Source organism: Enhydra lutris, unplaced genomic scaffold, assembly GCF_002288905.1.
Source record: "Enhydra lutris kenyoni isolate GAN:26980312 unplaced genomic scaffold, ASM228890v2 scaffoldscaffold31, whole genome shotgun sequence".
In the NCBI taxonomy this organism is placed as follows: Eukaryota; Metazoa; Chordata; class Mammalia; order Carnivora; family Mustelidae; genus Enhydra; species Enhydra lutris.
The window spans coordinates 7027959-7054155 of record NW_019154115.1 but is presented as its reverse complement, the minus strand read 5'-3'; the positions used below and the strand labels follow the sequence as shown (position 1 = coordinate 7054155).

The 26197-nt window shown below is 45.1% G+C and overlaps 1 protein-coding gene across 1 annotated transcript in view; it reads right to left on the bottom strand.

The window, feature by feature from the left end:
* Positions 1 to 3295: 3295 nt before the first annotated feature.
* The window catches only part of LOC111153114 (thrombospondin type-1 domain-containing protein 4-like), a 259086-nt gene continuing 236184 nt past the window's right edge, over positions 3296 to 26197 (bottom strand). The window contains exons 5-6 of the mRNA XM_022511915.1: positions 4742 to 4878; positions 3296 to 3391 (exon numbers count right to left, since the gene is read on the bottom strand). Coding sequence (XP_022367623.1) covers positions 3296 to 3391; positions 4742 to 4878 — 233 coding nt within the window. The remainder of the gene's footprint in view (positions 3392 to 4741; positions 4879 to 26197) is intronic.

Sequence of the window (26197 nt, the reverse complement as noted above, 5' to 3'; positions counted from 1 at the left end):
TGCCGGTGCGCACCTTATCTCTGAACATTTGGAAGCAGTTACCTTGCTTTAATTTACTGAATCAATCTGGAAGTGTCTGTGGACGTGTCCAGATTGAAGGCAAGCTGGGAAAGGAGGCGCGAAGGCCCCCGCTGAGTGCGGACCGACGGGGCGCCGCAGGCATAGCCCCACGGGAAGGTCAAGACCGACCTGGGATGAGGGGCAGAAGTTCAAGGGCAGAAGGGCCTCTTCTCCCCCCACTGAAGGCCCCACCGGAATATGCACTCTCACACTTGGTATGTTCCTCCTGCCTCAGCTCTGAAGGGACTTCAGAAATTCAGAGTGAGCGAAATAGAGCAAGACGGGGGATTAAGAGCTTGCAGATGCCAAGAATTTTCCCCGACCTCTGAGGCCTGGGGTTCTGGGGATGTGGCCAAGGGGGCTTCGTGTCCCTGTTTTATCTGCACCCGATTGCCCATCCCAGCCAAAAATGAGAAAGCTCTGTGCTGCTCTCAAGACTAACTTCATTTGCTGAAATCCAACAGCCTGAGTCACCAAGGCTTCAGTTCAGCTATTTACACATTTATTTTAAGCACCTATTCCATCGCGGGCATTCTGCTAAAACAAAGTGCCTGGAAAAGCTCCCAGCTCGCTGGGTGGTAGGTGGGGGCAGCGGGGACAAACAGTCCCGAGAAGCGGGACCACACAGTGCTCCAGGGAGTCAGCCGGTCGCTCTTGAGCAGAGCCCAGCAAGTGGACCAAGGATGGACACAGAGCAGCACTTGAGGCTGAGGGAACAGCGTGTACATTCTCATGGATGCAGAGAACCCTGCAGGCCTGCTGGCTCAGAGACAGCAGGGACAGCAGGGAGGGAGCGCAGGGAGGCCAGGCAGGAGACAGATGTTGAAGTGTCTGGACTTTATTCCCCAGGGGAGGAGGAGTCACAGGTACAGTTTAAGCAAAGGAGAGACATGTCCTAATACACATTTGGAAAGGCGGCCTGTTTTGGAAAGAGACAGTGAGGACTATGAACTCCGAAGAGGAGAGAGACCTAAATAAAGCACATGGGTTTCTTCCCGTCACCTATAAACTGTTCTTTCTATTCCGATGAACAGTTCAGCCTAAAAAACCAATGTTAATAGTCAACCTCTGTGTAGACCTTTGCGTGTCTGGATTAACGATATCATTTCATAGGTAAAGCACAGAGCACGGTGTCTGGAACACGGTTTTCTCAGAAAAGACTCCCTGCTGGCCACATCAGCTCTGACACCTTGCTTCTCTGAGGTTTCCCATCCGTCTGTTTTTTATTGCAAGGCATTTCCTCAAGGCCTGTTCGTTTCCCACCAAAGACTCTTCGTGGGGGGAAGAAAGCAGGTCTTGGGGGTGGTTCTCACTCTCAGGATCATTCAAGTCTAGAAGTCTGAGGCTTCTGTGAGGCTGGTCTCCAGGCAGTTGAGTGTTTTTCTCTTTCTCGTCCTTTACCCAAGTGACCCCGCTCTTTCAAATGCCTGCTATCCCACCGAAGAGAAACTTTCATCTAGGTTTATTAAGTGGTAAGCAAAAGTAATACCTGTGTCATCAAACTATTATAATTCAGTTATTCAGACAGAGCTGAGATCAAGCAAAAAAAAAAAAAGTCACAGCAGAGTTAATGTGATGCTCAATGATAGACATTATTCCTCTGCTCTCTGTTAACGAGATATAAACGGTATTTCGTTCCCAAAATGACAATAATGATTGGGCAGGGCTAGAAGTGTCTCAGAACTTCTCTGAACACAGACCAGACATTCCTAGTTGATGTTTACAGGGAAGGGGTCGAGTTGAGGAAGGGAGGGTCTCTGAGGGTTCCAGATACATTCTCTTGCTTGAGGAAAATGCAGTCCTTTCCCCTCAAAGCCTATCTATATGCAGTCCTGAGATTCAAGACAACTTTTGGGACCCTTCAGTCCCTGCCAAGAAAAGAAAATCTAACCCATCACTGAAGGACAGCAGAGGGACCCCCATTTTCTCTGGCCTCAGCCTCTCACCAAGCCAGTCCTAGGATGTCTGCATTCTTCCTGCCCCTCTTCCAACTCTAGGATCTAAAGCACAGAAGAGTTCCAGCAACAGGGTAAACACAGGCTGCCCACAGGTTGCTCTGCTAGCCCAGGAACAGAGCATTCCAGTTTGCAGGGGGTGGGCTTAGGACCTTTCTTTGGCTTGGTGTCAAGGGGGACGACCCCCTTCTCTCTTAGCTCCTCTCTTGCAGGTTTAGCTCGAATTCTTATTGGATGCTCGTCGCTTTTCGCTAACTTGTTGTAGACCTGGGTTTGCATTTCAACTGTACGTGGCCAGGAGAGGCTTTCTGGAGCCATTTCAGATGTCCACGAGTGATAGCTCGCTCAGCCACAAGTCAGCAAGGTAGCAACATCAATTCGAATTCTGGGCTTCCAATCAAATATTCAGAAAAGGACACTGTACCCTTTGAAAGTCGCAAAGTAAACAGAACTCGGGCCTGGGAAGCAAATGTACTTGTGATGATTCTAAACTCAAGTTCAAAAGAGGACAGGATCATCAGTGATTCCAACAACTTCAGGGAGGGAAATTTCAGGAAAGTGCACAGAGAACAAGTACATAGTAATATCAAAGGGGCCCTTGTAACGTCAAATTCCTATTAATCTACTCACATCCTGGGCAATGTTTGTCCCAATCTTTTAGCAATTACCATCTGCAAACTGTGCCACCCTATAGTCTGAATGGTTTTCAACAGTCAGTAAGAATCTGTAGCCACGTGCATATAAGTCTTTGTTTTTCTTTTGTATCATCAGGTCACAGACACTTAATGCAACACTAGGAAAACACACTCTTTCAGTGGAAAGAGCCCAGGTTTCACCTTCCTTCCAAGTCATGACACCACTCTACATGTACATTTCTGAGTCTTGGTTAACTGTATTTTCATCAAAGTGTCCTTTAGAACTTTGCTACTTGAGGACCCGCGGCATCAGCATAACTTGGGAGCTCACTGGGAAGCAGACTCTCAGGACCTTCCCCAGACCCAGCAAATTCGCATCTGCAATCCCCCGCATTTCACCCTACAGTGTTCTCAGGAAAGACAATGTCTCACCAACCCGTAATCTAACAACAAACAAATGAACAAAGAAGATGCTTTTGCATAGGAAATTCAAAGAGGACAGGACATATGTGGACATAAACAATGTATTCATACTAAGAAATGCCAGTATGCTTACTAAATGACAGACCAGGAGGAAGACACTGCCCTTCTCCTGTGTTAGAGGCACAGAGCGGTTTTGTAACCTGCATGAGATCCCACAGTCAATCACACAGTGGAAGAGGCAGAATTTGAATCCAGGCGGTCGACTTCTGAGGGCATGTTTTTAACCAATATACTCCATCCCTTCCTGTCGCTGTGCACCTGTATTCAGGAAATGAAATAGCTCTGATTCAGGGCCTGGAACAAAAAGCTAGGTTGCTATAAGGCCCACCATTTCAGGCTCAGTCACATTTAGAAACAGAGACCACATCAGCTGGAGATCAAAACCTCTAACAGAACCCTCTTAGGTATGATTTGAGGTCAGCGAGGCATGGAGAGGACATCTGGAATTCCATGATTCTCCTGATGGGGTGGAAAATGGGGCCGGACAGGTCTGAGCCCCTACTGTACTTCCCATCAGGCTCCCCTGGCTCTTCCAGGCCATCCCCCACCTCTGCTGGGGTTTTGCTCTTCCAAAGACCCCTCCCACCCACCAGATAGCCAATAACAGGGGCTCCTTTCTTCACTTAGATTGAAAATCTGCAAACATTTGTTCTGCTCAAATAAGTCATTTTGCACCTTATTTGAAACCTCCTCTTTAAAAAAAAAAGTCTGGTAGGGGAAGACTGTGCTGATAAAACCACACGTCAGTAGCTCTTCAACTAAACAAGAAGATGGATAGGAGGGATAACAGGAAATTTCAGATGTGATAACCAAAGAGTTCATCCTTTGTGAAAATCAAGCCTACCAGCTACAGGGTGTTAATTAAGATGGGGTTTTAGTCTGGGCCCCAAAGAGTCATGTACCTACTGGGGTCTTAGCTCCACTCATACATTTATAGGTGCAAGAAGGGTGGCAGTCCAGGCCCAATTAACGTGGTCATGGAATCCGTGCCATCTCGTCGAAGGTGCCTATTGCTAACCACACGGTTCTTTTTGGCACAAGTAAGCACCCCACAAGGATGCTCTTAAGCCACAAGTGTTTGCAGAGTGGGGGACAGGGAGTTACTGGAACAGACTTCGTAAGTCCGAAGAGGCCGGAAAAACTCTGCCTGTTTAAGGTACAAATCTGCTCTAAAAGGCACTAAACCCCTTTCATTTGGAAGCCTGCCCCATCAGCTGTGAGGCAAGATTAAATACACATTGCCCTGAAAATGCCACCTTCGCCCTCGTGATGCCAGCAGTTTCTTCACAGATCCAGCCCTGCCTCCTTCATAATCTCCACTCCAGAGGTAAGGAAGGACAGCGGAGTCCCCTTTGATGCACGTGATGGAAACATAAATCATTTAATACTTGAAATGCCAGACTGAACCTTGGAAGACGTCCTGAGATCAAAATCACAGAGATGACAGAGCCGCCCTAGGTTAGCCCACTTGTCCCAGAGCTTGTGGTTTGGTGCGCCGCGGGCTGTGGGGTAGGAACAGGCCACGGCCTGGCGACACGCGATGGAGTTGGCAGTTCCAGATTGAGTTCCGGGAGAACATGCTACAGACATCCAGTCCTGGGCACTTACCTTGCACTGCCCAGACACGCAGATAGCCGTGCCATTCTGGTCACAGGGGGTACCATCAATGACCTTCTCAGCTTGGCGGACGTAGAAGCGGTAGCCCATTGCCTGGCAGTTCAACTCACACTTCCGGTTGCCCTTTACTACCAAAAAAAAAAAAAGAAAGAAAGAAAGAAAGAAAGAAAAGTACCTTTTTGCTTCCGGTATTCCTTACTGAGATAAAATTCACATAACATAAAAGTAACCATTTTAACCAAAGTGTACAATTCAGTGGTTTTTAGTATATTCCCAATGTTGTGCAACCACCACCACTAACTAATTCCAGAACATTTCTGTCACCCAAAAAAGAACCCCTGGACCTGTTTGCAGTCACTGCCCCCCTCCCTCCCCACCCCCCGACTTAGACCACCAGTCTATTTTCTTTCTCTCGATTTGCCTATTCTGGGCGTTTCATAATCACACACTTTTCTTTTTTTAAGATTTTGTTTATTTATTTGAGAGAGAGAGCAGGAGGAGGGGAGGGGCAGAGGGAGAGGGAGGGGCAGAGGGAGGGGGAGAAGCAGGCTCCCTGCTGAGTAGGGAGCCTGACCTGGGACTTGACCCCGGGTCTCTGGGATCATGACTGGAGCCGAAGGCAGATGCTTCACTGACTGAGCCACACAGGCGCCCCATAATCACACACTATTTTAAACTGTGCTGGAGTTACGACATCTCCCCACATTTGATGATTGAGGGAAGGGACTGGGTCTTGATCTACTGGCCTATAGTAGAGATTCAAAGGGATTCTTAAGGAATCTCACAATGCAAATAATGGACTCTACTTTTAGAAATCCTCCCATGCTTTAACACAGTCGTAATTATATCTCACTTCCCAGAGATCACAGTGTGCACACAATTTTTTTTATTTTTTTTAATTTAATTTTTAATTGAACATCTATGCTGTTCTAACACTTTTATACTCTGTTACACAGACTTTCCTGTAATAATTCTTCCATTCTTAGATACTTAAGTGGTCTCCCCATCACCTCAGGTGGAAGACTCCCCGCTGAGTAAGAAGCCTGAAGCAAGGCTGGATCCCAGGACCCTGGGATCATGACCTGAGCCAAAGGCAGTCGCCTCGCCGACCGAGCCACCCAGGCACCCCAGCCATTTTTTTTTCTTTTGCCTTTCTGTCCTCTCCCCTGACCAGATATATTCCCCTACAGAGTCTTTCACACAAAGCCTGGCACACAGTCAGTACTTAATAAATGCTAAATTAATTACTGCTACAACCAGTACATTCAGAGCAATTTAGCTGCCTCCAAAATAAGAATGAGAAAATTTATCAGGCAAGATATATTTCCAAAACAGACCCCAAGCCAAATACACACTGATTTTTTTTTTAACTGTTTTTGGAGACAAGATGAATGCTATGTTCAGCCATTAGACAGCATGTTCCAGGGTCATGCCTTTGTCTGAAAATCTGATTACTGGATTGGATAACACTGACTTTTTCCTACACAACACAATACATCATATTTTCCCCAGAGTGGCTGCCTGTCATAGCAATGAACTTCACTCCAAAGCCACTGAAAACGGCTAACAGGAAATAACATGGAGCCTCTGGGATCACAAGGTTTAGGGAACACTGAATCTTCTATGTACTCCGAAGTCTATCTTAGAAGTCAGGTCAGGGTTTCATACTCTGGCAGCCCAAAAGATAAAAAAAGGTGATCTTGACAAAATCAAAGAATACCAAGGACGGAAGCACCTTTAGGAGTTACCTAAAACCAAGCCATTTTTACGTAGATTAAAAACACAACATCGCAGCAGGCCTAAGAAAGGAGGTGACAAGGAAGGGGTAAACTAGTTTCCAAAGCTTGCTTTCTCAGGTCATCTATCTACCCTGACCTGGCTTCCTCTTTCCCAGCTCTCACTTTCTGAGGTGACAGCAGGACTGATCCAAGGGCATTGTCTTTTAAGTAATAAAAGCGTCTGAAAGGCAGCCTCACACGGGGTAAGGGTTTGGAGTTCTCACTTCTCTTGGCTTCCTCCCAACTACCTCTAGCTTTTGGGATACTATCTTTCGCAGCCACAATTTTATTTCTCAATATTCGCGATGTATAGCAGAAGAACCTTCCGAGAACAACAAAAAAAAACCATGTCTGAGTGTGAGACGATGATGGCTGAGTTTCTGACCAGCTGCCCGAAAACAGCCTTGAGTCTGGCCTTGAGGCTGGGCTCCTCCTACCTGTGGTCCAAACCAGCCACTAGGTCTGAGCCTCTGCCTATGTGGCTTAGACAGCGTCCCTGCCTTCTCAGACTCGCAAGAAGGAAAAAGGGGGCTCTAGCAAAGAAATAAAGCCTCCGGACAAGGGACTGCCTAACACAACTGCCTAGAATCCTGATCCCTTAGCAATACTCAACCTGGTGCCTCTCATGAAAGCGCGTAAGGACCGACTTCTCTTGGCCCTGCATACACTCCCCAGCCACTTTAAAATTCCACAGAAAAATATATTTGCAGGGCCTCGGATTAAAGTTTTCCATAGATAATAACTTCGTTCCTTTTTTCCCCCATGAATACAACTAAAATTCTCAGGCCAAGAGCTTCTTCTCTAAGCAGATTTTGCCATGGTTTTTTCAGTGCAGACAGAGGAAAATTAGAAGAGTGTCCAAGAGCGGGGAGCAATGGGCCGCAAGCAATGTGGGCACCTCCTTCTCTCCCAGATTCTCTTATTGCTGTCCCTTTCTGCTCTCATCTGCTTCCCAAATGTCCTCCCCAACCCCAAAGGGAACACCTTTCTATTCCACACACTGAGCGGGTGACTTGCAGCATGTCCCAGGACCGGAAGCATAGCACCACCTGGGAACTTGTTGAAAATGCAATTTCTGGGGCCTCACCTCCAACTCTTTCAGCAGAACCTGTGGCAAGCTATTTAAACAAGCCTTCAGGGCCCTTCTGGGGCAGTCAAGTTTGGGAGCCACCGCTCGAAGGAAAATCAAGCAGTGAGAAGGCCTGGAAGTTGCTGACTATTCTTATTTTGAATCCAAGATGTTCAAATTCTACACCTAAATTTCTAAGGTAATATAAGCACTATCTGTAGCTACATTTAGAATATTGCCAGGCTGGGGCGCCTGGGTGGCTCAGAGGGTTAAGCCTCTGCCTTCGGCTCAGGTCATGATCTCAGGGTCCTGGGATCGAGCCCCACATCGGGCTCTCTGCTCATCGGGGAGCCTGCTTCCCTTCCTCTCTCTCTGCCTGCCTCTCTGCCTACTTATGATCTCACTCTCTGTCAAATAAATAAATAAAATATATATAAAAAAAGAATATTGCCAGGTATCTGGATTCTTGATGGTAAAAATGCCCTCTTACTATTAAAAAAAAATGCTGATTACACAAGAAAATTCAAGTGACTTAGAATAAAGCAGCTAACAGCAAAAGCTACCCTCAAATACAGGTTAAATATTTAAATTACTCACTGAACTGTGTTGCCTCAGAAAACCCACTGATATAAAAACATTTTTTTAATTTCATTATTTTTTAAAGATTTTATTTATTTATTTGACAGAGAGAGAGAGACATAGCAAGAGAGGGAACACATGCAGGGGGAGGGGGAGAGGGAGAAGCAGGCTTCCTTTTGAGCAGGGAGCCCAATTTGGGGCTTGATCCCAGGATCCTGGGATCATGATCTGGGCCGAAGGCAGACACTCAATAACTGAGCCATCCAGACACCCGAAAAACATTTGTTTAAAAATGATTTTATTTGTTTATTTGATAAAGAGAAAGAAACCAGTGGGGGAGGGGCAAAGGGAGAGGGAGAAGCAGACTCCCCACTGAGCAGGGGCAGAGCTGAGCCATGCGGGGCTCAATCCCAGGACCCTGAGATCATGATCTGAGCTGAAGGCAGATGTTTAACCAACAGAGCCACCCAGGCGCCCCAAGAATAAAGACATTTTTTAAGTGATAAAGGACAAAAAAAAAAAAAAAAACAGAGAAGGAGTTTACAGTTACAAAATTTTGGAAGGTAGGAAGCAAAAGGACCTCTGGAAATAACAAAGCAGACCCAAGAAAACTGAGCATAAGCAGGAGGGGAAGCCACAAAACCGCCTAATACGTTGCATCTCCAAGAGACAACTTTGTAAGTAGGGAAGAAAGCAGGCCTAAAAACAGAAAAATCAACTGTAAGGGTGGTTAAGAAGTAGTCAGAGATTCCACTTTCCAGAATGGTTAGCTCAAAGCCTTTGAAAATCAACTCCTTCATAAAAGCAATGAGAATACTGTCAAAAGATAGCTGGAATGGCTATACTAATATCATGCCAAATAGACTTTAAGATAAAACTTGTTACTAGAGACAAATAATAGCATTTTATGATGACAAAAGAATCAATCCATTAGGAAGACAACAACAGAGCCCCCTAAACACATGAAGCCAAAACTGAAAGAACTAAAAAAAGAAATAGGCAATTCAACAATCATAATAGTTTGAAATACTGATGCCACACTTTCGATAATGAACAAAACAACTAGACAGAAGATCAGCAAGGACTCAGAAGACCTGAATAGCATTGTACACCAACTAGACCTAATAGCTGTCTATAGAACTTTCCACCCAACAACAGCAAAATACTCATTCTTCTCAAATATACATGAAACATTCTCCAGCAGGGACCAAATGTGAGGTCATAAAACAACCTTAATACATTTACAAGGACTGAAATCACACAGAGTATGTTCACTCACCACAATGGAATGAAATCAGGATTTGAAAGCAGAAAGAAATTTGGGGACTTCAAAAATATGTGGAAATTAACATACTTCTAAATAACTGATCAAGCAAAAAACACAAAAGGAAAATAAGAAAAAACTTTGAAGTAAATAAAAATAAAAATACAACACATCAAAACATGGGATGCAGCTGTAGCAGTGCTTAGAGGAAAAATTATAGCTGTAACCACCTATGTTAAAAAAGAAGATCTCAAATCAATAACCTAATCTAATTATATAAAGAATGGAGAAACAATAGAGAAAAATCAATGAAACCCAGAGTTGTTTTTTTGAAAAGATAAAAACAGACAAACTTTTGGATAGACTGACCAAGAATGAAAGAGAGAAGACATATAACACTAAAATCAGGAATGAAGAGGGAACATTACTACTGATTTTACAGAAAGAAAAGGACTTCTAACCAGGGAAATTGGGGGGGGGGAGAAAAAGAAAAAAGAAAAAGCATCCAGATTGAAAAGGAATAAGTAAAACAATCTGTATTCACAGATGACCTGATACATAGAAAAATTTTCAAATGCACCAAAAAACTATTTGAACTAATAAAAGGTTCATTGAGGTTACAGGATATAAGATCAATATGTAAAAGTCAACTGTATTTCTATATACTATCAATAAACAATGTGAATATGAAGTAAGATGATAATTCCATTTACAATAGCATCAAAAAGAATGAAATATTTAGAAATAAATTTAACACAAGAAGTTTAAGACTTATATGTTGAAAACTACAAAATACTTTTGAAAGAAATTAAGAAAGACCTAAATAAATGGAAGGACATCCCATGTTCATGAATCAAAAGACTTAGTATTATTAAGATGGCAATCCTCCCCAAACTGTTCTACAGATTCAACACAATACCAATCAATATACCAGTTGTCTTTTTTACAGAAATTAACAAGCTGTTCCTAAAACTGATATGGAAATGCAAGAAACCAATAGCCAGGGGTGCCTGGGTGGCTCAGTCAGTTAAGCAGCTGCCTTCAGTGCAGGTCATGATCCCAGGGTCCTGGAATCGAACTCCCCATCAGGCTCCTTGCTCAGCCTTTCCCTCTGCCTACGATTCCCCCTGCTTGTGCTCTCTCATTCTCTCTGTCAAATAAATAAATAAATAATCTTTAAATTAAAAAAAAAAAAAGGAAACCAATAGCTAAAATAACTTTAGAAAAAGTTGGAGGACTCATACTTCCTGATTTTGAAACTTACTGCTAAAGTACAGCAATGAAGACAGTTTGCTAGCATAAGGCCTGGCATATAGAATGACCAAACAGAATTGAGACTATAGGAATGAACCTTTATATATATGGCAACTGACTTTTGACAAGAGTGCCAAAGCAATTCAATGGGAGAAGAACAGTCTTTGCAATAAATAGTTTTGGGACAACTTTGCATATCTACATGCGAAAGAATAAAGCTGGACCCCTACCCCACACCATACCTAAAAATTAACTCAAGAGGGAACATCAACCTAAACATAAGAGCTAAAACTAAAAAAATCTTAGAAGAAACATAGGCATAAGTCTTTATGATAGTGGATTCATCAATGGTTTCTTAGATAATATGATTATCAAAAGCACAAGTAAAAAAAGACAAAAAAATAGATAAATTGGGCTTCATCATAGAACTTCACTGAGAAAATAAAATGAAAACCCAAGGAATGGAACAAAATTTTTGCAAATCATATATCAGATAAGGCACTTGTACCTCGAATCTATAAAGAACTTTCGTAACCTAGTAATGAAAAAAAAAAATGGGCAAAGAATTTGAACAGACATCTCTCCAAGGGAGAGACATAAATGGCTAATAAGTACATGAAAAAATGCTCAAAATCATTTGTTATTAAGGAAATATAGTCAAAACCATGATGAGAGAGCACTTCATACATATTAGGACAGCCTAAATTAAAAAGACAATAAGAGGAGATGTAGAGAAGTCAGGACCTTTGTACAATGCTGACAGGACTCTCAAATGAAGAGTTTCTTTGGGATACATTTGGCTGTTGCTCAAGATGTTAAGCACAGTGTTACCACATGACCCAGCAATTACACTTCCAGGTATATACCTATGAGAAATGAACACATACTTGAAAAATCTTGTCCATGAATATTCATAACAGCATTATTCACAATAGCTAGGAAGTGAAAACAATATAAATCTCCCTCAACTGATGAATGAAAAAACAAAATGTGGTTTATCAGGGCACCTGGGTGGCTCAGTTATTAAGCATCTGCCTTCAGCTCAGGTCATGATCCCAGGGTTCTGGGATTAAGTCCCGCATTGGGCTCGCTTCTCCCTCTGCCTCTCTCTCTCTCTCTCTCATGAATAAATAAATAAAATCTTTTTCAAAATGTGGTATATCATACATGGAATATTACTCAACAGAAAGGAAAGAAGTATTGATACGTATTATGACATGGATGCGTCTTGAAAATGTTGTCCTAATTGAAAAAAGCCAGTCACAAAAAGTTGCCTATTGTCTAATTACAATTATACGAAATGTTCAGAACAGGCAAATCTATAAAGGTAGAAAGTAGATTAGCGGTTCCCAGAGGAGAGAATGTAAAGTAAATGTTAATGGGTATGGACTTTCTTCTTGGGGTCCATACTGAAATAATTTAGTGGTAATAGTTGGACAATCTTCTGAATACGCTATTAAACATTAAACTGCAGTATTTAAACTGGTGAGTTTTATGGTATATGAATTGTATCTCAATAAAACTGTTATAAAAAATAAAAAGGAAGCAGGTAGCTTCCTAGATCTCCAAGAAATCATCAAATAAATCATTCAGGAAAACTTCTTTTTCCAGATTGAAGGAGTCCACCAAATGCTCAGGGCAATGGTGTTAGCAGTAAGATTTGAGTTTACCTTACTTATAATTAGTACGTTACCCTGACTGTTTCATGGTTACAAATGGAGGATGTGAGACTCCTGAGTCAGAGATAAAGGACTTCATTGCTCTTGGAAGAGCCAGCAGCATGAGCATCAGCATATTTTTATCAATTCCCCTTGTCCCCAAGTCTCACAGAGGCAGTGCCCAAGGGCTCAGATGGATATTGCATACACGGCTGAGGGATGCTTTGCTTGAAGGACCTGCATTTAGGGAGAAGCAATAAGAAGCCCTGTTCTTTGTCCTGGGTGGAGATGTATCTCATCCTTCAAGGTGGTTCACTGCAAACAGGATCTTGAGAAATGACCTGGTTTTGGGGTGGGCAAGGCCTTGCATTCTTGGCATACTCCACAAGATCTGTAGGAGCATAAGAAGTGTCTCCCAATGAAGGCAGGATAATGAATAACACCAAGGCACATGGCTGTGAAATTTTAAGACACTTGGGACAAAGAAAACAGAGGCTACCAAAGATGAAACAAACAAATAAAATGATATTGGATTTCTCAACAACTTTGAAAGTGAGAAGATAATTGAGCGATAGCTTGTGACTTTTGAATGAAAGTCATTTCTAGAGTTTTCTATCAAGAACTAGAATTCTATATCTAGTCAAGTTACCAACCTCTGAGAAAAAATAAAGGCATTTTCAGAAATCCAATTCTTGCACAATTTCCCTCTCATGCACACTTCCTAGAGAATATATTCTACCATAATGAAAGACCAGACTAATAAAAAAGTAGAAGTTGTCAGATCCAAGAAATAGAAGATCTAACCCAAGAGAGAAGCAAGAGGGAATGCACAGGACTAGAGTGGAAGAGGATCCTGACAAGACATATTTGCTCTAGGCTAGGATTGGAGCAGGTCAGAAGGGTCAAGGAGGGGTCAGTTAAGTGTCTGACTCTTGATCTCAGCTCGGGTCTTGATCTCAGGACTGGTTATTTAGGCCCTGTGTTAGGCTCCATACTACTTTAAAAAAAAGAGGGGGGTGGTCAAGGAGAAGGTGAAATGGATAAAATGTACTATCAATTTTAAGATACTGGTATTTTACAATATTGAGATATCAAGTAATTGATAGAAGACTTACACAATTTAGAAGGGGTTGCGTTGGTGTGAAGTACACAGAAAAGCAGACAAACTAAAAGGAAAAAGGTATTTATTAACAACAAAGAAAATAAGGATTGTGGGAAGAGAAAAGTCATCACAGCACCTCGAATGGATGCTACAGCCTGAAGCCCAGATTATCCGGTACCAGCACCACCCGATCCAGAAGTCCCCCCTGGAGCTGGGAGTGCTGCCAGCTGGTAGCTCAAAGCTGTGTCTTTTGGGAACTTGCCCTCAGCCTAAGGGAGCTCCTTTACACAAGGTTAAGCCTCCTCCTGATGGAGAGCCCAGTGACTGGTCCATGTAGTTGCACAAAGACTGAGTGGGTCTCAATTTGGGGGAACTCTGCAAGCTAGCCCAGCTCAGAGCTGTCCCACTCTGCATCTCAGGTCCCCACAGGTATTGTCCCAGGATGACTCGCCGGTAAACAGGGGATACCAATCACTGCCTCAGGCTCAGCATCCTGGAGACCTGCACTAAGCTAGTCCACCATACGGCTCAGCTACGAAGAGCCCCCACCCAGACATGCTGTGAGCAGTGGTTCCTGATCTAACCAAAACGAAAACATAATTACATTGAGAGACTGTGGGGATGGGAAGTGTGCACGTGTTGATAATGATGAAAGTGGGCTCCAACCTCATCTTCAACAGAACACACCTGAAACTGAAAAATCCAGAAGTAACAACACAAGCAGCATTTATAGATATGAAGGTACAGCAGAAGAACAGCTAAAATAGTTGGGGGGTAAGAAATAGTGGCAGCGGGGCAAAGTTTGTGGAACTGTTTCTGTAAAACAGATGCCCACATTATTTGGATTAAATGATAAAAGTTAATTTTGGGGCGCCTGGGTGGCTCAGTGAGTTAAGCTTCTGCCTTCAACTCAGGTCATGATCTCAGGCTCCTGGGATGGAGCCCCACGTCGGGCTCTCTGCTCAGCGGGGAGCCTGCTCCCCCACCCCTCTCTGCCTGCTTGTGATCTGTCAAATAAATAAATGAAATCTTTAAAAAAAAAAGAATGGCAAAAACTCAGGTTCAACAATTCACGTTCCCAGAAACTGAATCCTTCAGCACAGTTTGTGTCAATGGTAGGCTCCCTCCCATCTCTGTTCAAAATTAACATGAAAGTGTCAAATTCACCGCTGTCTTTTCCGGAGCTGTGCGGAAGCAGGGCAGCAAAACAAAATGCTGTTCTCTAGGAAAGCAAAACGTTGCAGGAGCACGGAGACTCCAGACCTTAGCTAGCTTTGCTGCTTCCTAGGTTTGCATGAGCTAGGAAGCAAGAGTGGCAGGGAACACAACTCACACCTTTCCCATAACCACACATTTCTCCCATCCTCATGTAAGCAGGGAGAAAATGTAAGGTAAGCAAAGCGGAGAGATCCTATGCAGAAATACACAAGGCTATTCTTGGAGAATGGGCAACATCTATGCTTAGTTTTGGCTCCATTCAAACTTCACAAGTTCACTCCAAGTTTAGCACCAAAACCTGCATTTCCCAGGCTCAAGTCCCCCCCCCCTTTTTTTTTTGGTGTAATATATGATATCCCTGTTCAAGAAAAGCAGCTTCGTAAACGCAGCTCGTAAAACTCGGACGTGGCAGGGTGCTTACCCAACACATGCTGATGAGTGAAGTGTAAACGAATTAGAAACACGTGGTGCGATGCCTTATGTGTGTGGGCAGGGTTGACATAAAGGAAAAGGTGCTGGCTCAAAACTGGAGCCAGGAGGGCAGAGTCTGCAGGACTTGGCCATCCGGAGGCGATGGCCAAGCCAGGCTTGACCTCCACCTGCATCATCGAGGCAGTACTCCTCCTGTTGATAACAAAGGATCTGCCTGCCCTTGGACTCCACATTCTGGACTAGACACGGATGATTACTCTTTAAACTGCCCTCCCCCCAGACTGCATTTTCCAGGACAAAGTTATGGAAAATAAGATGAGGAGCATGACTTTAAGAGCCTAGACTTTTCTCTGGAATTAGAAAACTGTTCTGAAAAAAAAATCAGAAGAGAAGAGGGACGAGACTGTCTAATTCCTAGCTTTTCCTGTTCTAAAAAAGGAAATTGTTTGGGGCGCATTCTGTTAATAAAACTCCAATGCAAAAACATGCAGCTCATCAACTGCTAACGTCCCTAGCCTTCAATCCCACACTTGGGACTTCTGTGTAATTGAAACTTGAGAAGTTCACATGCAGTGCCCCACTCAATCTTATTTCACCGACCGCTTTAGCAGACTTGGCAATCTAGATTATTTACAATGAGCAGAAACGTCTTTTGGAAATGCTGAAAAATTACTGGCTCCATGTTCCACAGGAGGTAAATTCCTCTTAGCGTGATCGCTCGCCCTTGAACGTAGTTCTGATCTACAGCGCTCCAAGGCACTGGTTCTCTGACACTAGTGTGTTCAGAGTCGCCCGGAGGTCTTGCCAAAGCACAGACGGATGGACCGACTGCCTGCCTGCAGTTTCTGATTTATTCGGTCTCGGCTGGAGGCCCCAGAATCTGCATTTCTGACAGGTTCCCAGGCGACGTCACCACCGCTGGCCCAGGAACTGCACTTTGAGAACCGCTGCTCTACCAGAAGCTGTTGAACCAGGATGGAGAAAAGAGACCTGGCCATAGCCACACCACTCACTACCTGACCCCCTCAGGAGGAACTGCCAAAGCCGCCATCCAAAATTATGCGTGGTCAGCTGAATAAAAGGTCACAGTTCTAGGCCTGCAAGCCAGGCAGTGGGAAACTGCAACCCTTGGGAGGAAGTTCCCTTCAGAGCGGTCAGGTACAGCCCACGCTGGGCAGAAGGCGAAGCGGTAATAGGAGCTTCTCTTTCCTTAGCATCTGCATTTGGATCTGGCTGCCTAACCTCTTCCCATCTTTCATAATATTTCGATGTCTGCTGTTTATTGAGCACCTACTGTATGCCAGACCCTTCATGGATATTAACCCAGCTAATCCTCACCTATGGAGGATGAGGACACTGAGGGGCAGGCAGGCTTAGTGACCAGCTCCCAAGGCCAAGGCGGTAGTTGGTAGAGCTCAGCATTGAACCCAGGGCTGTGGTGTTCCACCCTCCCACGCTGTGCTGGAGCCCAAACCTAGTCCAGACAGAGCTTCCCACTGCTGTCCTGCCAATGGGAAACAGCTGGGACACCAGTCACCCCAAAGTCACCTACTGGAAGCCAAGTTACCTACCTAGCTAGCACTATCCAGCTCGCATCTCTTGGGTCCCTGAGGACTTTGGGTCTTCCCCAGGACAGCCAGGACAGCCTCACTCCAGCAGCTCCAGAAAGTGGGTTTCTAAGGCTGAGCTCCTACTCTGCCCAGTTCTGCGCCATACTCCTATCGGTCCCGTGGCATTTGTGCCGCACTGGGCAGCTGTGTCCCGTTCCTGGGTCCGTGTGCTGGCTGTCAACCTCTCCTTCTATCCCCACCATAATACTGTGATAAAATCTGAAATATATTTGGTTTTTGACCTCAGTTCCTGGCAAAGAGCTTCTAAAACCCTTGTGATTCCCTGGGAGATGAGGTGTGGGGGGGTCTTTTGTTATTCACAGTAAGACCCTTTCAAGCATACCTGAGCTTATGCTAATGGCTGACTTGTTGGTAGGCCCTAGATAACTTCAGAATGGGGGCTGGTCATCAGAAAGACCAAAGCATGACTACAGGGGAGGGGGAGAGGCTGGAAACTGGGTTGATTCCCAATAGCCAATGATTTAATCATTCTTGCCTATGTCATGGGAACTTCACACACAAAAAAACAAAAACAAAAACTCTAAATGACAGGGTTCAGAAAGCTTCTGGATTGGCAAACACACGCAGGTGCTGGGAGGGTGGCATTGCCCGTAGAAGGCATGGAAACTCCATATCTGGAGTTCCAGCTGGCTGTTCCCGAGTTCTATCTTTTATCACGAACTGGTAACCGGAAGTAAACTTTTCCTGAGTTCCAAGAGCCATTCTAGCAAATGTATCAAACCCGAGGAGGGGGTCCTGGGAACCTTCTACTTGGAGCCAACTTGGGCAGAAGATAATTCGGTGACCCACTACTTGTAAATGGTTTCTGAATTGGGGAGCAGGGGCAGGCTTGCGGGACAGCCTCTGACCTATAAGGTCTATGCTAACTCTGGGTAATTAGTGGCAGAGCTGAATTAAATCACAAGACATCTGGTTGGTGTCCACAGAGACCTGGAAAATTGCTTGGTGTGGGAAACTCACACATTTGGCTTCAGAAGTGTTGGGAGTAGAAACAGACCTTGGTGCCTGCCTGCTCCCCACGGCTACTAGCTTCCAGGGAGGAGGGTCAAACCATCTGCTGGCAGACCCCAGGTTTCCTTCTCGGTTGACAAGCACTGATGTGCCCTTCTAGGGCACAGCCCAATTTTCTTCAGAACAGGACACATTTCTGTCAGTGCAGCAAGCATTCAAGAAATCTCTTTTACTCCCTCTATCGCTCTGTCACCAGCCTGTGTCATTCATTCATGATGGATTTTTCTCTACCCATTCACTGCTTCTGCCAAACCCCAGTCAAGGTCCTCATTAGCCTGTGCCAGAAAAGGGTTACAGAGTCTCCTGGCTGGTTTCCCTGATTCCAGCTCCCTACCTTCTCCTCATTTACCCAGCTTAAGCTACATTACCAAAAACTTCCTTCTTCAGGAAAGAGGGAGGTGTCCCTCTTAAGGACCTGTCATGGCCCTACACGCCTTTCCCATGAATCCTAAATGCCTACCCTCCCCACTCTACCCTTTCCCCAAATGCCACATGCCCCTCCCACCACACGGCTTGGTACATGCCATTTCCCTTGGTTGGTTACCGCATGTTCTATTCTCTGCTTAAGCAAATTCTACTTGACCTTCCAGATGTGGCTCAGTCAGTCCACCTGCTCCTGGAAGCTTCCCCCCACCTTGACAAGGGCCATACTTGTCCCACTGATCTTGTCATCTTTAAAGAGAATGTCCCACCTAGAAAGAACCTGTCAGTTAATCCTCTCAGTTTACACAGCAGAAAACTGAAGCTCAGAAAAGTGAACATACTTGCCTAGAGTCATGCTGTTGATCAATGACTTGACCCTACTTAAAATGCAGAAGAGCTTCCTGAACTAATAATAATAATACCTAACATGGCTAGTTAGGTAGTAGTCACAGTAAGCCACACCCTGTGTGAGACATCGCATGGGCATTAGTCCATCTTATCCTCACAACTCAGCAAAATAGATATTGTTATTATCCCATTTGACAGATGAGGAACCTGAGGCTGAGAAAGGTTAAGGAACTTGCTAAAACCCCCACCACTAGAAAGTGGTGAAGTCAGCAGGGTTCCAATCCAGGTTCGACCCAGAAGCAGAACCCTTACTCTCACTGCCTGTTGAGGCTTTACTTCTTTCACCTGAGTACAAATTATGTCCCTAAATAGAAACTTACTTCCTTGAGGTAAAGGATGGTACTTCACAGGGTACCACATGTGGAGCGATGTTCATTCATTCACCAAAACACACCTACTGTATGCCAGGCACTGTGCCAGGGTCTAGGTATCAGCGAGTTGATAAGACAGAGTCTTTGCCAACACGGGCAATCAGCGCCCATTCATTTTATGAATTCACTCACTAAATATTTACTGCGCGTCTACCTTATTCCAGGTACTACAGTAAGTGTCGAAGAAATGACAAGAAAAAGAGACCAAGTCTTTGACCTAGTGCAAGACCAAGTCCGGTCCCAGCTTCACGGGAAAGGCAGCCACTCACTGGCTATTCACACGAACAAACATGAGACCATAACGGAGAAGGACAGTTGACCATGTGAAGGGGCAGAGAGGAGAGAAGAGGATTCAAGGCAGAGGTTAGCGAAGGCCATACCCAAGAGGCAGGAACATGGCCCATTCAAGGGATGAGAGACACCTCAGTGGCTGAGGTAGACTGTGAGGGGAGATGATGTGAGGGGACGAGGTGAGGAGAGATGATGTGAGGTGAGGCCGCAGAGAGAGACCCAAGCCACACTAGACTACCATTCTCACAGAAAGAAGGAACACACTTGTCTGAGTTCTGTGAAGCAGCGTGGCCTACACAGCTTGGACGCTTCCAGAGAGCAGAACATAGAACGGCAGTAGCTTCCTGTTTGGAGCAAGTTGCTGGACACGGAGCCTCCTGGGAATGGGATCGGCCGATGTGGTCCGAGTGACCGACCTCTTTCTGAAAGGTTTCCTTTTTCCCTCATGTCACAGTCAATCTACGGCTGGAAAAAGGGACTGAAAACAAACCCCGTTGTGGAAAAAAAATGCCATGCTGTTCAAAACTCTTCAAGCTGTGGGACACGTACTGTTACATCTTAACATGTTACATTTCATAAAAAATAAACGTTGGAAGGAGGTTCTGTCAGCAGAAAGCCAGTTTGGCCAACTGTCAGGAAAGCAGGCTGACAGCTGCAGGAGACGCGGGAGGTCATAACCGGTTTCGTAGAGCTTGGGAGAGCACAGCTCTCTGTGAACGGATATGGACATATTAATATATGGAACGTATACAGATCCTCCAGAAAAATGAGGTGGCTGGGGTTTTTCTTGTCAGGAACTAAGGATGTTGAGACCTGTGAGCAGGAACTCAGGGCAGAGAACTCTGGAAAAGATGCCATGTAAATGAGAGGTGTGAGAAGCCCAGGGAACCCAGAGCCTGAGGCAGGGGTACCGAGGGGTACGGAAGGAGGCGGCCTGCCTTCCCACCCCCCGCTATTAACAACTTCGTAAAACACGTCTGTGTGTGCATGTGTGTGTGCTGTGTGCGTCTGTGTGCTGTGTGCATATTACATCAGTGTGTGTATATAATGGATATATCTGGGTGCAGGGACGCATGTGTATAATGTATGTTTATTTGTATATATAGCATGTGTATATGTGTGCACATATCTTCCAGGCTGTTGGCACAAGTCCAAGGCAATCAACAGTGATAAAAACACAATGAGGGCTGGTTCATAAGGCGGAAAAACTTACGGCATGAATGTGTGGGGCAGCGGCAGAAAAATCCACAGGCCTGAAAGCCAAGCAGGGGCTCTCACAAAAATCCTCTCAGTCTTCTAAACACTGAAGAGCAGACATGGTAAAACACTGGAAAGAGGTTTCAGCAGGAAGAAAGTTCTGGTGGCTTCAGGGAAAGAATTTTTTAGTATGAAAAATTCTTAGAATTCAGGGAAAATGACAAGAGGCCCCAGCTAATCTCATCTCTACTTTTTTTTTTTTAAAGATTTTATTTATTTATTTGAGAGAGAGTGAGGGAGAGAAGATGAGAGAGGAGAAAGAGGGAGAAGCAGACTCCCCGCAGAGCTGGGAGCCCAATGCGGGACTCGTTTCTGAGACTCCGAGCTCTTGACCTGAGCTGAAGGCAGTGGCTTAACCAACTGAGCCCCCCAGGCGCTCCTTGTTTCCACTTTTCACAGAAAGGAGAGAGCTGGGCTTTGGCCAAGCTTCACCGGAGTCTGTGAACCGCCCATGCTCAGCACAGTCCGTTCCCGGGAGGTAGAGGGAACTTGATTCTTCTTTTTTTTTTTTTTTTTTTAAGATTTTATTTATTTATTTGACAGAGAGATCACAAGTAGGCAGAGAGGCAGGCAGAGAGAGAGGAAAGGAAGCAGGCTCCCCGCCCTGCAGAGAGCCCGATGTAGGGCTTGATCCCAGGACCCTGGGATCATGACCTGAGCCGAATGTAGAGGCTTTAACCCACTGAGCCACCCAGGCGACCCTGGGAACTTGATTCTTAACATCAAGCTCGCTCACAGCATGTTCCTTAGCACCCTCCACCCCCAGGGGGCTCTTGGCTCAGCTCTCCCTGTCAGACTTTAATAACACCCACCAAAGAGTGACTTCCACCATGTGGCCGTCTTATGACAGCCCACCTGAGTTCTTCACTGTCTTAAGATGGGTTTCAAGGACACTGCTTTTTACCACTGGGTCTCTAACTCTTCCACTGCTCTTTTTACTGTTCTGGAAACGCACCATGGACACTCTCATCTCTGTGGCTCTATTTCTTCTATTCAACTCTCCAGAATGTCCTTGATATTCCAATATTCCAATATACCTAACACAAACCCCACCTTTTTTTTTTTAAAGATTTTATTTATTTATTGGACAGACAGATCCCAAGTAGGCAGAGAGGCAGGCAGAGAGAGAGAGGAGGAAGCAGGCTCCCTGCAGAGCAGAGAGCCCCACGCGGGGCTCCATCCCAGGACTCTGGAATCACGACCAGAGCCGAAGGCAGAGGCTTTAAACCACTGAGCCACCCAGGTACCCCCCACAAACCCCACCTTTAACATAGGTTTGTGAAATACACAAACAAAAACTGTGGCAAGTGGAGATAGAAACCTCCCACCCGGTCCCACCCTCCAGGGAATATGAAACAGAAAAATTGCCTCTGTCTGGGATATCAGGAAAGGCTTTACTAAGGAAGTAACTTTTGAACTGAAATCTATAAAGTTAGTTTGTGAGGAAGGGGATAGTACAGAAACTGTCCTAAGCGAAGGCACCAGCCCGTGCAAAGGTCCTGTGACAAGAGGTGGAGTAGAAAGAAGGTCAGTGTGGCTGGACAGCAGAGAGTAAGCCAGCCTGGAAAGGTGGCTCTTCTTTAAGTCCACAGTTCTCGTGATCTCTCTGGACTGGGTTGCTAGATAAAATGCAGGATGTCAGAGAAGTTTTTCAGATATACAACATACACTACATGGAACATATTTATACTAAAACAATTTTAGTAAATCTGAACTTCAAATTTAACTGAGCCTTCTTTATTTTTATTTGCTAGCAAACTTGCTCTGGATACAACAAGAGGACATGTTTTCTACATAACTCGTTTGCATTCTTAATCACAACTGGTCTTATTTTTCAGCTGGCTTGATGTTTTTCGGCCTCTGATGACTTCAATCAGAGAACCTCAGAGCAGGAAGAGTCCTTCTAGAAACCAGCCAGTCTAACCTTCTAACTCTACAGACAAGAACAGGAGGCTTACTTAGCAAGGCACCTGGAGCTGCTCAAGGTCAAAGCTAGAACCCAACTGGGGCTTCTTCCACGCCTCCCTGCAGTGCCTAGGACAGCGCTGAGCACATTAAAAAAGGGCTTAATCAATTGCTCAGTTGCATTAACAAGCTCATTTACATGCCTCTGTACAGAGGTGGATAAATAGACACAACTCCAGACAGCCAGGGGCTTTCCAAACAAAATAAACAGCAAGCCAGACAGAGAAGGGGCCATTTGCACATGCACAAACACAGGGGCAGACACAAAGGACCCCAGCAAGTGGCTGCTTCAACCAGCTACACTCCTGCCTTTTCCTGGAGATTCTACAAGAGCCCAGAACCAAGGCTCTCCTCCGTGCTGGCTTGGTGAATTTACGCCCGCATGGTGGCCCTTTGGATTTCCACGGCACATGTGAAAAGTGATCATTTTTACCTTAAGATGAAAACTGCGACCCTGAAGGGACTCACCAGTCAGCCTCATTTGTCCCTTTTCAGGCCCCGCGTGTTTGCTAAGAGATTTTTTTTTTTCAGGCCCTCTCTGCAGGCAGAACACGTTCTGTCCAAATATGCACAACCACCAGGAGAAAAAGCCAGGGCGGGTCCCTCCACCACTATTTACCAAACGAATGCGGCCCTCCACATTCAGCTCTGCTGAATGCAGGGGCTAATCCCCCTGAGTGAGCTTGGCTTTCATTCTGGGGCTTTAAAAGACGTCAATCCATCCCAATCACAATCAAATGCAAGCATTTCACTTTCTGAAGACAAACACGGATTTGGACAAATGAGAAACGGAGGTTCCCTTGTGGAAGGATGAAAAGGGAATTCAGCAGCCCCGGCTCCCTCTCAAAGGAAGCACCGGGAAGGATGTTCTAGCCGTGGCCACACAAAGCGGGGCATGAGCTCATCATGCCAGAACCTAATTGAAACTTCAGGCTGAAACAGTGTTTTGTAATATTTGGGGGAAAGGATGGGCAGAGACAAAAAGGAGAAACAAAGGATGTGTACAGAACAGCATGAAAAGCTACCCACTTCTTGACTGTAGGACAATTTGGATGGTGGCCACTGAGTTAAATGAAGTGTAGCCTTCTTCCTCTCAATCTCGCCGAGACCCAAAGCCGTTCTGCAGAACTTGCTGCTGTTGGCATCAGGGCTCCAGAGCCAAGGCCTTTCGGGTCCATGAGGACCTTCGAAATCCAACTGGATTCAGAGGGACGTGGCAGAGAAGAGGCTGGTCACACCTTTAGGCAAACTACCTAGCGTTTGCCAATCTACTAAAAGGCATCGAGGCAGAAGAGCGAGCGTGGTTTTTGCATGTCCTGAGCTGGGTCTCAATCTGAGTCTTGTCACATACGAAGATTGTGGCACTGGACAAATTATGTCCCTGAAACTTGCTTTTCTTCTCTTTTAAAATAGGTGTTCCAGTGCTTGTCTCGCACACTTGCCTGACAACCACGTAAGAGAATGCTTGTAAAAGAGCAGGCCCTCAATAAACGTCCACTTCCTTTCTTCTCCCCTGAAACTAGATGCCCCGGGAAGTGGCAGAATGTCTGCTCTGAGAAGCTTTATAAGAACTGCAGACATAGAAATAAGCTACCTTTTTTTTTTTTTTTTTTTTTAGATTTTATTTATTTATTTGAGAGAGAGAGAGAGAGCATGAGAGAGGAGAAGATCAGAGAGAGAAGCAGACTCCCCACGGAGCTGCGAGCCCAATGTGGGACTTGATCCTGGGACTCCAGGATCGTGACCTGAGCTGAAGGCAGTCACTTAACCAACTGAGCCACCCAGGCGCCTGAAATAAACTACCTTTGTGAAAATGTGGCAACCCCAGGCAGTGGAAAGATGGGCTGGGTGGTAGTGCCCAGCAGTCTCCAGGCTTTATTAAAAGTACTCCGTTGCTTGCGGGTGGTCCACTGATGGCTGGCCATCCCCAAAGCCCTTCTGAGCTGCCTGTTCTTTGAATTGTCTTTGATAATTGTCGCAGAAGCATGGCCAAGCTAAAACATGCCTAGAAGAGGAGCAGAGAGAGTGGTTCCCTGCTTTGGGGTGGCACTTCAGGACTCAGGAGTTGCCAGACCTTGGGGATGCCGTTCCGGATCTCATTATTCCATTTTCTTCATTATGACTCTTGCAAATTGCCACCTGCAAGTTTCATTTCATTCCTGGATCTGCACAGAGACATGCTTCTCCTCTTCCTTCTTCCCAGAGTCTCCTGTGCATTGAAGGGCCATAGAACCCCACAGTTCGACCATCATCCACTGAGGCACACAGGTCTCAGTGAGTGAACTTAGCCTTCGGTCAAAGTTCTCACCCACAAACATGCTCAGTCACATTGAAAAATCTGTGAGGACAGAGGTGGATACCTGGAAAAAATGTACCCCAACTGTAGCCATAGCCAGTAAACCTTTGGGATATTCGCTCTTTTCCTCAGTCCCCTACTTCACCTTGACTTTGCAGCTCTAGCCTGATGCTCTGGTTTCCTCTGGATAGATTTGGCCATCCATAATTACCTAGAAGAAATTGGGGGAGAGGCCAGAAAAAGAGAGCATTCTCCTTAGATGCCCAATATATTTAAAATGAAAGGACGTGATCTTTTCAGCGGGTGACCCCCTTCCCACTACACTCTGACTGGGCTCCAAGTAGAATTCCTGGATAATCCAAAAGAGTGAACTAGTCCTCGGGGCAAAACTCTGACAAATGGGCAAGCGCAAGTTTAGAGGAAAGACATTCAAGGTCTTTTCCCTGGGCTGAGAAGGCTAGAGGTCAGGGGAAGGTTATATGAGAGTAGACACAGGGAAACACAATATGCAACATTGGATTTAACCTTGTAGACCTCGGTAAAGGAAGGTCAAACTTTCCACAGTTTCTTTATGCAATCAGAAGTTACCCAGTGGTTCTACCCATATTTCTAAGTCTTCTCTAATCCCCCTACCCTGCTTTCCTTGTCCAGTTAAAGCCATACAAAGAACTCACCGAAAACAGTCTCATGAAAATCAAACCAGATAACATAAACAGAGAGAAAATGTTGTATAAGCTCCCTTAAGCCTTTGGCCTAGATTCCAGTGGGCCAGTCCTGTTTGATTTTTGCTAGTAGGTGTATAGTGGTAAACGTTAGCATTTCCTGATTTGTATCCTTTTATCTGAAAATGCAGGCATTGCTTTGGATATGCTGTTCATTCGGTTTTATTATTAAAAAAAGAACCAACATCTCATACCCATTAGGATGGCTGCTATCAAAAAAGAGAGAGACAGAAAGAAAGAAATGGGACAGGTGGGGAGGACTGAAGAAACTGGGAGCCTTGTACTCTGATGGTGGGAGTGTAAAACACAGCGGTCACTACAGAAAACAATATGGCAGTTCCTCAAAACATTAAAAATAAAATTACCATACGGAGCAGCAACTCCGCTTCCCAGAATAAAGCCACAGAAAGTAAAAGCAGGGTCTTGAACTGATGTTTGTAAACCTATGTTCATAGCAGCATTACTCACAAGAGCCAAAAAAGGAGAAGCAAACCCAAACAGAATATTTCCAGGGGCTGGGGGGGGGGTGGGGAAATGGGGATCTATGGGTTATTGCTGAATAGCAGGATGAGAAGTTCTGGAGACGGGTTGCATTAACAGTGAGAACGGAACGCTATGAAATGTGTATTTAAATTAAAACAGTCAAGGGGCCTGTGGGTGGCTCAGTGGGTTAAGCCTCTGCCTTTGGCTTAGGTCATGATCTCAGGGTGCTGAGATC